Here is a 17,943-nt window from a genome sequence, read left to right as displayed (position 1 = left end):
TTATCGTTTCTACTTTGTTGTATCTGTAAAAGTCATGAAAAACAGATCTCTTTTTTCATATGAAGTCCTTTGAACATCTAAAGAGAGTGACTTTCTCCACCTACTTCCATTCTTTCATGAGTTCCTAACATGAAATGCAATAAGTCCCATGTCTATGCTGGGCAAGCTTCAAAAAGTTAAATTTATGTGCATATCTAAAATTATTTTAATTTAAAAACATATAAAACTGTGAGTTACCTAAATATATTAGTTACCAACTTTAAATGAGTTGATGCTCACACATAGCAAAATCTTCCTTATGTGCATACTTATACAACTCAACAAAATCAGATACCAGACTGTTTTTATACTGTTTCAATAATTAATTGCCCTAACTGCCCCTAATGTATACCAGTGAAAAGTTCACATGAAAGACTACATGTTACCTAAAATTTTAATAAACATTTAATGTACTTTCTATAAAGTTTTAGAGATTTGTTTTGCAGTTTACTTGAATAACAGGATGAATTATGTAGTTTCAAGTAATATAGATGTGATCTCCCTTCCATAACTTTGACAACTTTCACCCAAAGTCAAACAAATAAAAAAAATAAATAAAAAATTTTTCATTTTTTTAGCCTAAGCCAGAACCTGAACTTAAGGCATTTTAGTCATCTGATTTCTGAAGGTCCTGAGATGGACTGCATAATATATTTCAAGATCCTCACTTTCAATATCAGTAGACGTTACCTTAAAACATTTAACATGTCCTTACCTTAAATAGCAGTTCATTAAACTCTCAACTGAATGCTGGATACACAGACTGTTTTGAAAGGCTAACATCTCTCAAATCACAATGACAAAATTATTAAACACTCATTCTACAGTCACTTACCCAAGACTCATGGTATAAAACTGTTAGTAGATACATTGCATAATCATAATTCTGTCTCTTTAAAGGGCACCTTTAAAAGAGAGAGGACAGAAGTTAAAATGGTAAACTTTCAGTATACAGAATAATTTGCAAAGTACACAAATACTAAATACAAAGGATAACTTATATTCAGGAATTCCCTATCTGCCTTAAGAAAATTCTGTCCTTGGAATAAGAATTATCTATGCACTTTATGTCTTGAGGACACTGAAAACTGATGCTATTTTTACTTTTATTTAGAGGATCTCTTCGCTTTCATTACTAACAAAGTTATTTACATATGATAATAGCTTTACACTATTTTTAATATGACTGTGTCAAACCCAAGAGCCTTTCATGATCTCAGGGCTACAAGTCTGCAATTATAGGAACATATCTGCTGTGTTTCTTTAAAGAATACAGAGACAGATGGTAATCTAGAAGTTCATCCTGATCTCCCCAGAGCTGATTCTTTTAAAAATGAGCTACACTACACAATGTTGTATTTTTTTTTTTTTTTTACAATGCTGTATTTTTATGCTGTCATATTTAAAATGGAACTAATGGCCCAATATTAGATAAACATCTACATGAATATGAGCTGGCGCTAGCTTTTAGGCTACAAAAGTAATAGAGAAATGGAAGTAATTAATTCTAATTTCTTTCAACATAAAATAAAACTATCATATGACAGTTAACTTCGATTGTACCCTGTTTATTCTGCATTTGGTTTAATAGTTTTCTACACAGTTGTTACGGTAAAACATATTTATACTCTGACACTTGTAAACGTAGGGGAAAAAAGCAACATTATCAGAAACTTTTAAGAATTTCTAACAGTAACTTTTTTTTAAATATAAATTTATTTATTTAACAGTAACATTTTAAAGGTATTTTTTAAAATTGCAAAGACTAAAAACACAGTGCTATTTTATGTTCTCTGAAGCTAGCAAGAACATATTATTAATGTATTAATATTTCAAATCTATTTCTCCCTGAGCTTTTTCCACCCCCATAGTTGCTACCTCTGAATGTCAGGCCACTTCTCTATACCACTAAGAAGCAAGACATAAAACCTAACTGATATGGCTGGTTCATGCTGATATATGATAGAAACCAATATAATATTGTAAAACAATTATCATTCAATTAAAAATAAATTAAAAAAAAAACTAATTGATACTGACACTTCCCAGTACTTTGAAACTAGGATAAGGAGAGAGAGAGGATATCTGCCATTTGCTTTTCTTTATATTTTGACCTAATTTAGAAACAACCAAAGTATAATTCTAGAAATAAAATAATCATTTAGCAAAAACATACCAACAGCCTTGCTTTACCTCAAATGATCTAATTTATAAATTCATATACAATAAATTTAATACTGCTTTTACAAACTTCTATGCTAGCACTGAAATTGTGCTTATTTACAAAAGTGCCCTGATACATTAAATTTCTACATTTAATAATCTTGATTTTAAAATGTAAGATTTCTATACTTTGATTTTGCAGAAAGCTGTTTAAGCATTAATCACTGGCAAATTATACTTTGTTTCCTTCTAACATCTTTCCTGAGTTTTACATGCACAAATATATTAAAAATAACAATAATTTAACTCAGCTACACAAGCCTCTCCTTGAACACAAAGATCACATCAATAGGAGGCTAGTGTGAGGATATTAAAAAATGAATGAGACAGCTTCTCTGACCTAAGAGGTTAATATCAGGCCTGCCAGGGGACTGGAGGACAATAAAGCAACACATGTGATGATACACTGAACTATTCTTTACCTGTCTGTCTTGATGGTAAGCACATCTGTGCTCTTGCAGTATCGATCTCCCACTAGTTTAATAAGTTTCTTCTTTGCATGATCATCTAAATTCAAACTGGAAAGTTTAACCTTAAAAATACATGAAAATATTTTGAAAAAAATTATATACTTTAAATGAAAAAAAAAAACAGTGGCAATATTATCTATACTAACATTAAAAAAGAAACCTTTTCAAACGCCTTTGTATACAGAGTTATCAATTCACAAGTATCATGAAGCCCGATCTTATTCACGAAAAAAAAAAAAAAAAAAATGGGAGCAAACTGGGAGTTCTTTGAACGTTCTGGGCATAAGCATCTTTCCTACAAGAATTAATGACATGTCTCTTGGATGAAATTACAGTGCTTATGAGTAGCAGTAACTAGTAGAATTCAACTCAATAAGTGTTAGTAAAGCTGTTTTTAAAAATAAATGGATGAAAAAAAATTTTTTAAATAAAAATACATGGATGAAACATACAGGCTTTAAGGACTCCTACCATGCAAGTATGAGACCCATATCACTGCAACAGTTTAGGGGCATTTATTCTAAGAGCTGCAGATATCTCAAGGAAACCGGAATAAAGCACCATGAGGGGTCAAAATATTTGAAATGATTCAGTTCAACATCTCTCAAAATGCTAGCCCCGCAAGCTGCTAAAAAGAATTTTAAAAGAATTTACTTCATTAAAAAGGCTCTCTCTATTGAATCTATTTAGGAAATGCTGAATTAAATTGGGTTCTTCACGGCAGGATTTCTTAGACAAAGCAAAATGTTAAAGAGCATTCTGAAATTTCAAGATGCAGGATGGTGATGCAATAATTTTCAAATTTATTCAACTCATGATTCCACTTTTCAAGGGATAATTCATGAACTTAGTCTTTCTTAAAACATATTTTGGGAAATGCTGGGCTAAAGGAGCATACTTTTTAATTTGCAGAGAATTATGGCCTTGGCTGAAAGGTATTATCCAGAGATAAACAGGCTTGATCCAGGAAAACAGGTTACAGGCTAGAATACAGTCAAGTGAGGTAAAGTAAAGATTATCTTTCCATGGAGAGCATTAAGCACATGCAAGAATTAAAACTATATGAAGTAAAAGGCTAAATAAGATTTTGAAATCCCACATATTTCTTCTTTCTAGCTTCAATAACCCAGCATTTCTCTCAAGACAACTGTAGCATAAGAGCTTACTTATTTTCCCATTTTTCCCACTAGTCCACAAACTCCTGAGCGTAAGAACAATATCTGTCTTGTTCCTGGCAATGACCTAGCACCTAAAAAGCACATAATATATATCAGCTAAACGAAATCATACATTTTAAAAAGGGAGGATATGTTGTTTATTTTTTAAGCACAGTGAATTTTTTTTATTTGGATTAGAGAAAATAGGAAATAAATAAATATGAATGCAAAGACCGTTAGTAAGAACAATGACAATTAAATATTAATCCCAGAGGATGGTCATATGGTGTAGGCAATGCGAAATTACTAGTCTTCTGAAAAGAATTTATGTCAACAATCAGGTTATTAGTCTGAGGGATAAAATGTTAGTTTTATGATGACTCTGATCGCTAGCATTATGGAGAATTACCTATAAGAAAAGCAAAAATATACCTACATTTTGATTGTTAATATGAAAATATATGCATCCATACAGATACAGTACAGAGAAAGAAACAGCTTTTACAGTCAGCTACTGAGAACGTAGTGATTTTTCACTTTTAAAACTCATTCAATAAAATTCAAGATATTTAACAATAATTAAAAAAATTTACCATTAAAAAATTTGTGTTTCTAGTTTCTAATGTGAGAGAGTCAAAAACAAAAATTGGCAGCAATGCTAATCATTACTGTGACAACTGCTTTAAAACTCATGTTCACATTAACATTTTAATGGTCAAAAGTTATATAGGCTCTTATGCCAGAAACTCATAAATACTGCAGAAGCAGCTGTGTGGTACACTCCCGCCACCTACTAGCACTCAAAGGCACTGCAAAATTGTAGTCTTTAACCTGGACTAAAACTCTTACTTTGAAGTTGACTGACATTTATTTGTCATTCTTTTTCCAAAATTCAAAAGAATCCTTAGACCTTTTTTTTACAAGTTACTATATTTTAAAGGGTCAGTATTAAACTATTAACATTATGCTCCAAACAATGTTGACATTTCAAATCAGAGGTGGTTGCAGTAATAGGTGTGTATCTTCAAAAGTCCACTTAGAATGACATAAATTGAAAGAGGTCTAAATGTGTGAAATATTTTCTCTATTTACAAGAATATGCAATTAGTTAAAGAACAATGGCATTAACACATAACCCGAGAACTGGACTTCATGTCTAGATAATTCTACTTAACAGATAAGTGACTTTAAACAAATCAGGTGATCTTCCTGTCTGTTTCCTCATTTATAAAACAGAAAGAATTTACAGAAGTTTTGTCAGGAGTAAGTGAGATTAAATAGAAGAAAGCACTTTTAAAGTAAAATCCTACACAAATATGTTACTTTAAATTCTGAACTACTTCTATGACTTATCACAAAACATGATACCAACTTTTACTTCCCTGAATTTAAAAATCTGAGTATCTCTAAATAATATTTTACAATAGTTGATTATCTTCACAATATTACGTTAAATCATGCTGGTCTACACATTTTAGTCTCACCGTTTCACCTGCTTCTACCCTTGGACCACAGTACCAGTCTGGACACTACCTCTGAACCTCAACTATCAGCAGATGGAGTGAAAATAGTTCCGAAGGGCAGCCAGGAGTCAGGCAGGGGGGTGTAAGGGACGGAGGAAGATGTGGTGTGGTGGCATGAGACAAGGAGCAGATCGGCAGGGATGGCCATGGGATACAGTGAGTAGTGCCTGCGGGCATACTTTAAATCAAGCACTGATTATTTTTATGTGAAACAAATTCAGCAGATTTAGAACCAGTAGGGACCTTGTATGTTTACTCTAGTACTTAAGACTAAGGCCCACAAAAATTAAACCCCAAAACATGAATTAGAGTCTAAGTTTCCTAGAAATTCCCCAGCGGTCCAGAGGTGAGGACTCCAATGATTGCTGTGGGTCCAGGTTCAATCTCTGGTTGGGGAACTAAGACCCCATAAGCCCCATGGTACGGCCAGAAAAAAAGAATCTAGGTTTCTCTGGGTTCAGAGATTTTACCATAAAACACAGAACTCAGTATTTTGTTATTATCATTATTATTAAAAGAAGTAACATTTATTAAATTTTTAAAATGTATGAGGTATTATTAGTCTATAATAGACACTCTGTTAACCCATGGAATGGTATCAGTAAAGCAGAATTTTAAGTTCTTCTCCTGTTTTCTTTTGTCGATCTATGTTTCATAAAATGTATATAATAAATCTTTTGTAATTTTTATATTTTCAGTATCTCTAAATACATAATTATATTGCTGGACACTTAAACTATCCTGGGAATTTAAAAAAAATGCTGAAAAGCTTCAAAAATTCATTTCATAACCCTGACACTGAAACTCAAAGAAAGAAAATTACGAGTTAGTTATGGCTATAACACTGAAAAAAATTTCTAAAAATTAAATTTTGTCTATTTGTTAGCATACAATGCAAAGATGGCTGCACAGATTTTCAGCGTATTTTTGCAGTCAATTGGAGCCTTTCAATTTAAAATACAGATTACATGGAGTACAAAAACGAACTTTTTGTACTGGAAAGCCCCTCAAAAAGGTGGGCTGTCACCCTCCAGAACAGGTGAATCAAAAGTACATTAGTAAGGGATCTCTGGACAAAGGGCTGATTCTAGGAATGGGACAGGAGTATCTAAAATGAACTAGGAGCATTTTGTGGTGTCAAAAAATGAAGATGTGTTTAAAACACAAATGATGGGGCATGGCCAAGGAACAGAGGGGCCAAGTGAATAAGTGTCAAACTGCCAAAACCAAAACAATCTGAGCAACACAACGAAGTATTACTGGACCAAAATCCAAGGGATAAAACAAATATCCCTGAGTCCACACTGATATAAATACATGATTGAATAAATAAACAAATGGAGGAGAACATACAAATTCCCCACATAGAAGAATTCCAAATAATCTATGTGATCTTTCTCCCTCAAGGTGGTGGAGTATAACTTCCATAAATGTGGGCTATGCAGAGTGACTTCCTTCTAAAGGGTATCCTATGGAAAGGAAGAAAAAAAAGAGTAATTTTAAAGTGGAGAAAGATCTAAGCTGCATCACCAATGATAAATCAAGTGAGCAACCTACACCCTTGCTCTGATGCTATGAGAATGCCACTTTGCTTGAGGCTTTTTTCCCCAAAACACAGAACAGTCTAACCGTGAGAAAAACATCAAACTAATTCAAACAAATCGAAACTGAAGGACGTTCCACAAAATACGTAACTGGTACTTCTCAAAACTGTCAAAGTCACCAAAAACAAGGAAATTCTGAGAAATAATCAGTCAAGAAGAGCCTAAGGAGACAAGATGACTAATGCAATGTGGTACCCTGGATGGGATTCTAAAGAAAAAAAAGAGAACATTAGATAAAAACTAAGGGAATCTGAATAAAGTATGAACTTTTAATTAAAAGTGTATCAATAGTGATTCATTCATTAGTTGTAACAAATGTACCAAAGTAGCATAAGACATTAACAACAGGAGATATTTGGTGAGACATACAGCAAACTCTGTACTATCTTTGAAACCTCTCTGTAGATCTATTCTAAAAGTAAAAGTTTAATTAAAAAAAAACTGTCCGTGACTGCTGTGTGAGAAAGATACATCATGTGCATCAAGAAACCAGGGTACTGGAAACAAGAGTTTCCAGTACTAACTTAGGAGTTACTAGGCCACACGTGGAACTGCACTGGCATGTGGCATGTTCCTGGTGAGTGAAGCAGGGCTTTGATATTCCTCCAAAGCAATATGAGATAAAGACAAATGGTGCTAAATAAAATATTAAAATAGAAAATCAGTCAGTGGTAAAGTAAAAGAATAATGTACCATAAACTGATCAGGACTCAGAAATGATTCAGTAATTGAAAATCTAGAAATTAACTCGTTACTTTAAAAAATTCAAAGGAGATCATTCCAAAAACACTAGTAAACTAGGAACAAGAAATGGCAACCCACTCCAGTACTCTTGCCTGGAAACTCCCACGGATGGAGGAGCCTGGTAGGCTGCAGTCCATGGGTCGCTAAAGGTGGGACACGACTGAGCGACGTCACTTTCACTTTTCACTTTCATGCATTGGAGAAGGAAATGGCAACCCACTCCAGTGTTCGTGCCTGGAGAATCTCAGGGACAGAGGAGCCTAGTGGGCTGCCGTCTATGGGGCTGCACAGAGTCGGACACAACTGAAGCGACTTAGCAGTAGTAGCAGTAAGAACAGGATACGTCGTTAACATAATAGGGACTACTGTCTCAAATTGGGGTCCATTTCAGAGTTAAAGGCTAAACACTAGAGGCACACACATTGTAGAGCAGCACAAGGGACTACATAAACATTTTAGAAACTAATTCAAAGGAAAACAAAAAACAAGATGTTAAAAATGAAAACTACCATTAATTATCATTTATTTCTTGAGAAATGACCCAAAGAATCAACTGAAAAGTCCTAGCATTCAGATTTTGGTCTCTAAACATCAATGTTCACTAAAATGCATCAGAGCTCCTAGAGAAACAGCTAATTCCAGGTCTGAGATACGAAATACACTATAAAAGGAGGCTGGGCCATCTTGTGTCAGAAGGCAAGGAAATTTTCGAATGATAATGGGATTGTAAAAAGAAAAAAAAGGATACAGGAATCAGCTTAGACTCCTACTGGCCAAAGTTTGGACACACTTGAGAATATCAAAAAGAATACGATTTTATTTGATTAAAATTTGCTGAACATACCTATCTACACATACCTGTTCAAGGGAAATGGAAAATATATAACCTCACGTTAGAGAGAGATTGTGTTGTCAGTCTCTTAACCACATGATCAATCTCAGCATACTAAAAATATAGTAACCCGACTTTACGTGCCTTCTCATGGAATGAAATATAAAATACATAGCAACATCTCTCAAATACTGTTGTCACAGTTAACTCTAACGTAATCAGCCCCTTAAATCTAGCTTCCAGTTTATATGAAATACAGAAAAATAAGGTAAATGACATCAGGATGCATTGACAAATGCAGAAGGTAGGGGATGCTGCAGAATAAAATGCCTGTCTCTTTAACTTGTCTAGTAAAGGTGGGGGTGGCAGGCCGGGGAGTGGGAAAAGGAGTAGTGGGATCCTTTGCTGGTCTAGATTTAAAAAGACATAAGTAACATCACAGGCAAATGCAACTGTGTTTGACTGGATCCTGGTTTAAACAACTCAAATGTCTACTGACTTTTAAGTGGATAAATAAAAGTGAAGTGAAAGTTTTAATTGCTCAGTTATGTCTGATTCTTTGCAACCCCATGGACTGTAGCCGCCCCCCAGACTCCTCTGTCCATGGAATTCTCCATGCAAGAACACTGGAGTGGGTTGCCATTTCCTTCTCCACGGGATCTTCCTGACCCAGGGATCGAATCCAGTTCTCCTAGTATTGCAGGTGGAATCTTTATCTGAGCCACCAGTGAAGCCCAAGTGGATAAAAAAAAAAAAATGTGGTGTATCCATAAAATGAAATATTATTTGGCAATAAAAAGAAATGAAGAACTGATACATGCTATAACAGATGAAACACTGAAAGCATTATACTAAGGAAAAGCATACATGTTATATTATTCATTTACATGAAATGTCAAGAATAGGCAGATCCACAAAGAAAGAAAGTAAGATTAGTAGTTGATAGGAGAACATTGGTGAAAAGGGAGTGATTGATAATGGGTATGGGATTTCCTTTCTGTGGTGATGAAAATTTCTGGAGTTAAGTAGTGGTGACGGCTGCACATTTCTGCGACTACGCTGAAAACCACTGAGCTGTAAACTTTAAAAGGATGCATTCTACAGTATGTGAATTATCTCAATAAAGCTGCGATTAAAAAGAAAAAATAAGTTTGTAAGAAATCAATACAGCATCAAAATGGGCAAAGGAGCAAAAAAAAGTATTCTACAAAGGAATAAACTTTCACCCTCATTTGAATTCAAAGACATACATATTTCAAATAAAATTTTTACCTATCAAGCTAATAGGTAATAATAATATCTTATCTGGTAAGAGTACAGAAAAATACAGGCTTTCTCACTATCTGCTGGTTTGTATTTGGAGGAATTTTATATAATCAAATAACTATCACAATATATATAAAAAATCCTTAAAAGATCTATATCCTTTGACCTGACTTCTCATTTTAGTAAGTTATCTGAGGAACATAATCAGAAATATATATAAATATTAATTTCTAAGAATATTCATTATATGTTTCTAATAAAGAAAACTGTTAGAAAGCCTAAATGTATCAGTTTTATAGTCACACATACAAAATACTATTATAAAATAAAGTGTTATAATAATTCTTATTTTTTAAAAAATAACTCTTACCCGTAAGGTCACTACTCGTGCTTTGGGGTTTCGAATAGATGGTCCTGATGAAATATAATCAGCTGTGTCAATTTCAATTGGAAAATGCTTCTCACATTTCTCATCACTGTCTAATGCAGCTGGCCACTCAGTGCAAAAATCTGAGAATTAAAAAAATTTTCAATTGTAGTTTTATAATTCTCATTGTAATACATATTACCAGACAAAATCAAATTAATGAGGGAGATCACTTTTTAGGATACATGAAATGAAAGAACAGATTCTCTTTTGCACTTTATATACATCATCATCCCACATGCATCACTTTTCTTCCTAGGTGAATCCTAATTAGGGGATTTAATTAAGGGAATGATTTGGCTAGTTCAGGTTTTGTGGGGAGCAGTAAGTTAAAAGGGAACTATGACCTGATGGAAGCTTATTATAGCTTTGCACATATCTGTTATGAGACAGTGTTAATTCCTGACCAACTGAAAGCAAAAAATTTCATAGAGCCTGGAGCACTATTGTTTTTGAAACGGCAATAGGTAATATGAATTCACATCCAAATGAAGGTTATTAAAAATCAGATGACGGGGAAACGGAAGTGAGCGGCAGGGCCAGCTGACCGTAACAGTGAGAGTTTGTGCGCCAAACAAGTTGAACATGAATGTGAGAGGACTTGGATCTCAGCTAAAGGACAGTATTCCAGTTACTGAGCTTGTCAGCAAGTGGACCTTTTGAAAGTCATGATCTTCTTCGAAAAGGTTTCTTGTGTGAAAAATGAACTTCTGCCCAGTCATCCTCTTGAATTATCAGAAAAAAATTACCAGCTCAACCAAGATAAGATGAACTTCTCCACACTGAGAAACATCCAGGGTCTATTTGCGTCACTAAAACTGCAGATGGAATTCAAAGCAGGGCAGCAGGTTAAGTGTCTTCCATTTCTTCCAAGCTCAAACCTTTCACTGGATATTTTGAGGGGTAACGACGAGACTATTGGATTTGAAGACATTCTAAATGACCCATCAAAAAGTGAACTAATAGGAGAACCGCATTTGATGGTTGAATATAAACTTGGCTTACTGTAATGCTGTGTGCTGTTCATGGAAGTAGAGGGGCTGCGTCTTGTTTACAGTTGTCTTTTTCCTATAATTTGATGTGTACGACATTAAAAGTACTGACACATTAAAAAAAAAAAAATCAGTTGAAGGGAAGTGAAAGAAGCTCTGAAGAGGCTTTAAGAGGGGATTCCCAGGTGGTCCAGTGGGTAGGACTCAGTGCTTTCACTGTCGTGGCCCAGGTTTAATTCCTGGTCAGGGAACTAACATCCACCAAGCCATGTGGTACAAGCTCTACCAGAGAACTGAGATGTTGTCAATCTTCTTTGTCAACAGGGCCTCTAACTGTAAAGCCTGAGTTACCTTTCAGTTCAGTTCAGTTGCTCAGTTGTGTCCGACTCTTTGCAACCCCATGAATCACAGCACACCAGGCCTCCCTGTCCATCACCAACTCCCGGAGTTCACTCAGACTCACGTCCATCCAGTCAGTGATGCCATCCAGCCATCTCATCCTCTGTCGTCCCCTTCTCCTGCCCCCAATCCCTCCCAGCATCAGAGTCTTTTCCAATGAGTCAATTCTTCGCATGAGGTAGCCAAAGTACTGGAGTTTCAGCTTTCAGAGTCACCTTTAAATGATCCTTAATTCATGTTTCTTTTGACTTCTGAGCTCCTGGCACTAAATGGAAAGAACAGACTTGTCTGCATATTCATGCAAGACAGCCAGTCTGGAGAGAGTGGGTCTACGTCTGAGATCTGGGCTACAAGCAGAAGTTCTAAGCCCGGAGAACACTGCTCATAGCAGAGGTACAAACTCAGGCCTCAAATGGGAAAAGAAAAATCTTTCAAGGAAACGAGAGAGCTCCCAGCCTCCTGTAGCTATCAGTACAATACCGAGGCACTCCCTAGGTGGGCAACTGATTTCATTTTGCCCTAGTCTATCAAGTTAGTACAGTACAGGGCTCCCAGTCTGGGATGAAAACTTCTAAGATTATCAGGTTCCCCTTAACAGAAATCCCATTTCCTAAACAACCTTTTCCTAAGAAGAGCTAAAAGTAATAGGTTTCTTAGATCAAGCGCATGAGACCCCATGGATCCATGCTTTCTCCAACAACATTTTCCCCAAGCTAACGACTTTCTTATAGTAGACACTATATTTAGCTCCTGTTTAGACTTTAAAATCAGTCAGCAAAATGTCACTCCAGATTACAGAGACTTTCCAAGACCTGGGACTAAATATATGTTAGCAAATTAAGTATAGCTCACACCATTCCCTAAATACTGTGTTTAAGAGATCAATACCCAGACACTCTGAGGGGAAGAAATAGCTTTGCCATTAAGAACATTGTGACATTTAAATAAAATGAAAGGAGCAAAATTCCTGGGGTTAAACTGCATTCCCATTATGGACTAATCCCAGTATCCTGTACTATAAGATGCAGCAGTGCCAGGCACTTTGTAAGACAGACTAGTGTGGGGAATTTTATGAGTTACTGAGTTTGTACTGACCTTTTTAAAAAAAAAAAAAAAAAAAAAACTTTGGATAAGTCATTTCAATCACCAGATGATAATTACAGTTTTTAAATTAAATTGCCCGATTATATGTTGAAAAAACCCCAGCCAACTGGAAAGTACATAATAGACCCCTCTCAACCTTTTGTTCATCTGATAGGTAGAGCAATAGACTAGAATTTGGAAGACCTTGGTTTTTACTTAACTTCTGCCACTGATTATTAAAGTTTTGGTAAATTACCTAACTTTCCTGTGCTTCAAATTTTCCATCTGCAAGTCAGATACAAAATCTGAACTGACCTACTCTGAAAGAAAACTGAGAAGAAATACTTGAAAAGCCTGTGAGTTATTTGGAAGATATGATCTAAATCTAGAAGCTGGCAAAAGTATAAGGGCAAAATTAAGGAAAGATTAAAACATTCACTTAAATATTGTAAAATATAATGCTACTCTTGTAAATGTACTGTATAGAACCCTTTCATTTAAAAACTATTAAGTATTTTCGAACTATCTCATTACCAGTTTCTAAATTATAAATGCACATTAAAAAATAATGTTTAAAAAACAAAAAAAGTGGAATTTATCACAGGGTAATATATTTGGTCTTCTGTGTGTTCTTTCCATTTCGTCTTGGTCTCTTCAGCATCTACTAGGTCTCTACTGTTTCTGTCCTTTATTGTGCTCATCTTTGTGTGTAAAGAGGGCTTCCCTGGTGGCTCAGACAGTAAGGAATCTGCCTGCAATGCAGGAGACCTGGGTTCGATCCCTGGGTTGGGAAGATCTTCTGGAGAAGAGAATGGCAATCTCCTCCAGTATTCTGGCCTGGAGAAATCCATGGACAGAGGAGCCTGACAGGTTGCAGTTCACGGGGTCACAGAGAGTTGGACATGACTGAGTGACTTTCACTTTTTCACTTTTGGGTGTAAAGAAGGCAGAGTGCCAAAGAATTGATGCCTTTGAACTGTGGTGCTAGAGAAGACTCCTGAAAGTCCCTTGGACAGCAAGGAGATCAAACCAGTCAATCTTAAGGGAAATCAACTCTGAAAACCATTGGGAGGACTGATGATGAAAGCTCCAGCATTTTGGTCTGATGTGAAAAGCCGACTCACTGGAAAAGTCCTCGATGATGGGAAAGACTGAGAGTAGAAGAAAAAGAGAGTATCAGAGGATGAGATGGCTGGGTGGCATTACTGATGCAATGGACATGAACTTGGGCAAACTTTGGGAGATGGTGAGGGACAGGGAGGCCTGGTGTGCTGCAATCCATAGGGTCACAAAGAGTTGGACACGACTGGGCGACTGAACAACAATCCATTTGTTAACCGGCTTTGCAAAGGATCAAAAAATTACATATGATTTGTATCATATGGGGCACAAATGTGCACCAGTGATCTCTGTCAGTCTAACATTAATGCTGCTGCTGCTAAGTCACTTCAGTTGTGTCTGACTCTGTGCGACCCCACAGATGGCAGCCCACCAGGCTCCCCCATCCCTGGGATTCTCCAGGCAAGAACACTGGAGTGGGTTGCCATTTCCTTCTCCAATGCATGAAAATGAAAAATGAAAGTGAAGTCTCTCAGTCGTGTCCGACTCTTAGCGACCCCACGGACTGCAGCCCACCAGGCTCCTCCATCCATGGGATTTTCCAGGCAAGAGTACTGGAGTGGGGTGCCATTGCCTTCTCCGCAGTCTAACATTAGGCGCCAACAAATAAAGAAACATACAATCTAAAGGGACAGAAGTTCATCCTAATGTCTCAGAAGACAACATAACTTAATGAAAATAAGAGAGATTTTTCTTCCCTCATTTCAAGTGTAAGGTTATTATTCCTGCTTTTTAGACCTCTTTTTACGATCTTTTCATTTTTTTTTCTTCCTTTTAATTTTCAACTGGAAGGCCCTTACAGAAGCTCAAATTTCATCATAATCATTTTACTACTTTATTTCTCCTATTAGCATAATCAGGCCACCTATGAAGTTTCTGGTTTCATTTCCTTTTCTGAAAAGCCTTGATAACTATACTGAGCAAGTAGACATCACCTTCAGATGAACATGGGAGTCCATGTATCTCAATACTCCATCTTCATTTCCTTTGGATATATATCAAGAAATAGGATTGCTGGATTATATAGTGTTCTAATTTTCACTTTTTTGAGGACTCTCCATGGTGTTTTCCACAGTGGCTGCACCAATTTGCATTCCCACCAACTGGGCACAAGGGTCCTCTTCTCCACATCTTCATCAACAGGTTACCTTCCTGACAATAGTCACTTTGGTGCAGTGATTTTGAAATTTTTTCCCCCTGATAATTAGTGAAGTTGAGCATCTTTTCATGTACTTATCGGGCATTTGTAAATCTTCTTTGGAAAAATGGTGTCTATTTAGCTCTGCACATTTAAAATCAGTTTTGTTTTTTTTTTTTTTAATATTGAGTTGTATGAGTTCTTTACATATCTTGGCTATTAACCTCTTAACAGATACATGACTTGCAAATGTTTTCTACCATTCCACAGATTGCCTTTTCACTTCACTGATGGTTTCCTTTGCTGTGCAGAAGCTTTTTAGTTTGATGTAGTCCCACTTGTTTATTTTTGCTTTTCTTGCCTTTCCTTTAGGTGTCAAATTCCTAAAAATCATTGCCAAGACCAATGTCAAGGAGCTTACACGCAATGTTTTTCTCCAGGAGTTTTATGGTTTCAGGTCTTATGTTCAAGTTTTTAATTCATATTCATTTTTGTGTATAGTGTAAGAATGTGGTTCTCCCAACAACATTTACTGAAGAACTATCCTTTCCTGATTAAGTGTTTTTGGTTCTTTTGTCACAAATTAAGTAAACAAATACACGACTTTATTTTGGAATTCTGTTCTGTTCCACTGATCTATGTGTCTGTTTTTATGACGAAACCACACTGTTTTCTGACTACTACTATTGCTTTGTAATACAGTTTGAAATCAGGATGTGTGATGGCTCCAGCTTTGCTCTTCTTTCTCAAAACTGCTTTGGCTATTTGAGGTCTTTTACAGTTTGTTCCATGTCTGGGAAAAATACCTTTGGAATTTTGACAGAGACTGCATTGAATCTGTATATTGGTTTGAGTTTTATGGGTGTTTTAACATTATTAATTCTTTCAATCCATATCTTAACACTTATTGGTGTCTTCTTCAATTTCTTTCATCAATATTAGTATTCAGTATACAGATCTTTCACCCTTGGTTAAATATATTCCTAAGTACTTTATTCTTATTTTTATTATGTGTTCATATATATTTTACTTTTATTTCTTCCAGTTTTGAGACCTAATTGGTATATAGCACTGTATAAGTTTTAAGCGCTTTTTAAAAAGCTGGCTTAAAACCCAACATTAAAAAAACTAAGATCATGGCATCTGGTCTCATCACTTTATGGCAAATAGGAGGGGAAAAGGTGGAAGCAGTGATAGATTTCCTCTTTTAGGGCTCCAAAATCACTGTGGATGGTGACTGCAGCCATGAAAATCAGAAGACATTTTGCTTCTTGGAAGGAAACTTATGACAAACCTAGACAGTATATTAAAAAGCAAAGACATCACTTTGTTGACAAAGGTCCCTAGAGTCAAAGCAATGGTCTTTCAGAATTGAACCATAAGGAAGGCTGAGCACCAAAGAATTGACGCTTTCGAATTGTAGTGCTGGAGAAGACTCTTGAGAGTCCCTTGGACAGCAAGAAGATCAAACCAGTCAGTTGTAAAGGAAATCAACCCTGATTACTCACTGGAAGGATTGATGCTGAAGCTGAAGCTCCAACACTTTGGCCACCCAATGTGAACATGTGACTCAATAGAAAAGACACTGGGAAAGATAAAAGGCAAAAGGAGAAGGGGGTGGAAGATGATGAGATGGTTGGATAGCATTACTAACTCAATGGACAAGAACTTGGGGAAACCTCGGGAGATAGTGAGGGACAGGGAGACCTGGTGTGCTGTAGCCCATGGGGTCACAAAGAGTCAGATACGGCTGAGGGACTGAACAACAACTGTGCAATTTAAGGTACAGGGCATAATAATTTGAATTACATAAATTATGAATGATTATCATAATAAATTTAATGACTATCCGTCTATAAATACAAAATAAAATAAATAGAAAAAAAAACTTCTCCCTTGTGATAAGAACTCTTAGGATTTCTTCTCTTAAAAACTTTCATAGATAACATGTAGTAGTATTAATTATATTTATCATATCATACATTACATCCTTAGTATTCAGTTACCTTGTAACTGGAAGTCTGTATCTTCTGACTGCCTTCATTCAATTCTTCCTCCCCTCACCCAGTACTTTATTCTTTTTGGTGCTATTGTAAACGATTTTCTTAACTTCTCTTTCTTCATCTCCTTCTGAACTCCCAACTTCACTGCAGAAAATGCAACTGATTTTTGTATACTAACTGTATCCTGCAACTTTACTGAATCCATTTATTAAGTTTTTTTTGAGTCATTAGGATTTTATATGCATAAAATAATGTCATCAGCAAGTAACGACAATTTTCCTTCCTCCTTTCCTATGCCTTCTGTTTCTTCTTGCCTAGCTGCTCTGGCTAGAACTGACACTACTATGTTGAATAAAAGTGGTGAAAGTGGCATCCCTGTCTTGTCCTGATCCTAGCAGAAAAGCTTTTAGCTTTTCATTGCTGTACTATGATATCAGCTTTGAGCTTATTATATGTGGCCTTTATTATGTTGAAGTTTGTTCCCTCTATACACACTGTGTTGAGTTTTCTCATGAAAGGATGCTGAATTCTATCAAATGCCTTTTCTGCATCTATTGAGAAGATCATATGATTTTTATCTTCCATTTGTTAATGTGATATGTCACACTGATTTACTTGCAGGTGCTGCACCACCTGGCATCCCTGAAATAAATCCTTCTTGATCATGGTGTATGACCCTTTTAATGTACTGTTGAATTTGGTTTGCTAGTATTTTGTTGAGGAGTTTTGCATCTACGTTCATCAGGGATATTAGCCTGTGTTATTTGCCTTTGTAGGAGAAGGCAATGGCACCCCACTCCAGTACTCTTGCCTGGAAAAATCCCATGGACAGAGGAGCCTGGTGGGCTGTAGTCCATGGGGTCGCTAAGAGTCGGACACAACTGAGCAACTTCACTTTCACTTTTCACTTTCCTGCATTGGAGA

General features: G+C 35.9%; 1 protein-coding gene and 1 pseudogene across 2 annotated transcripts in view; one reads left to right on the top strand and one right to left on the bottom strand.

Annotated features, from left to right (window-relative positions):
• The window catches only part of MRPS35 (mitochondrial ribosomal protein S35), a 44,506-nt gene that overhangs the window by 15,860 nt on the left and 10,703 nt on the right, over positions 1-17,943 (bottom strand). For both annotated transcript variants that reach the window (XM_055572704.1, XM_055572711.1), the window contains 3 exons: positions 10,229-10,368; positions 2,685-2,794; positions 875-944 (listed from right to left, as the gene is read on the bottom strand). In XM_055572704.1, coding sequence (XP_055428679.1) covers positions 875-944; positions 2,685-2,794; positions 10,229-10,368 — 320 coding nt within the window. The remainder of the gene's footprint in view (positions 1-874; positions 945-2,684; positions 2,795-10,228; positions 10,369-17,943) is intronic.
• LOC129646500 (proteasome maturation protein-like) lies at positions 10,871-11,407 on the top strand (annotated as a pseudogene).

Source organism: Bubalus kerabau, chromosome 1 (genome assembly GCF_029407905.1).
Source record: "Bubalus kerabau isolate K-KA32 ecotype Philippines breed swamp buffalo chromosome 1, PCC_UOA_SB_1v2, whole genome shotgun sequence".
NCBI lineage: Eukaryota > Metazoa > Chordata > Mammalia > Artiodactyla > Bovidae > Bubalus > Bubalus kerabau.
Note: the sequence above shows the minus strand (reverse complement) of the source record. Positions and strands in the feature narration are given on the sequence as shown.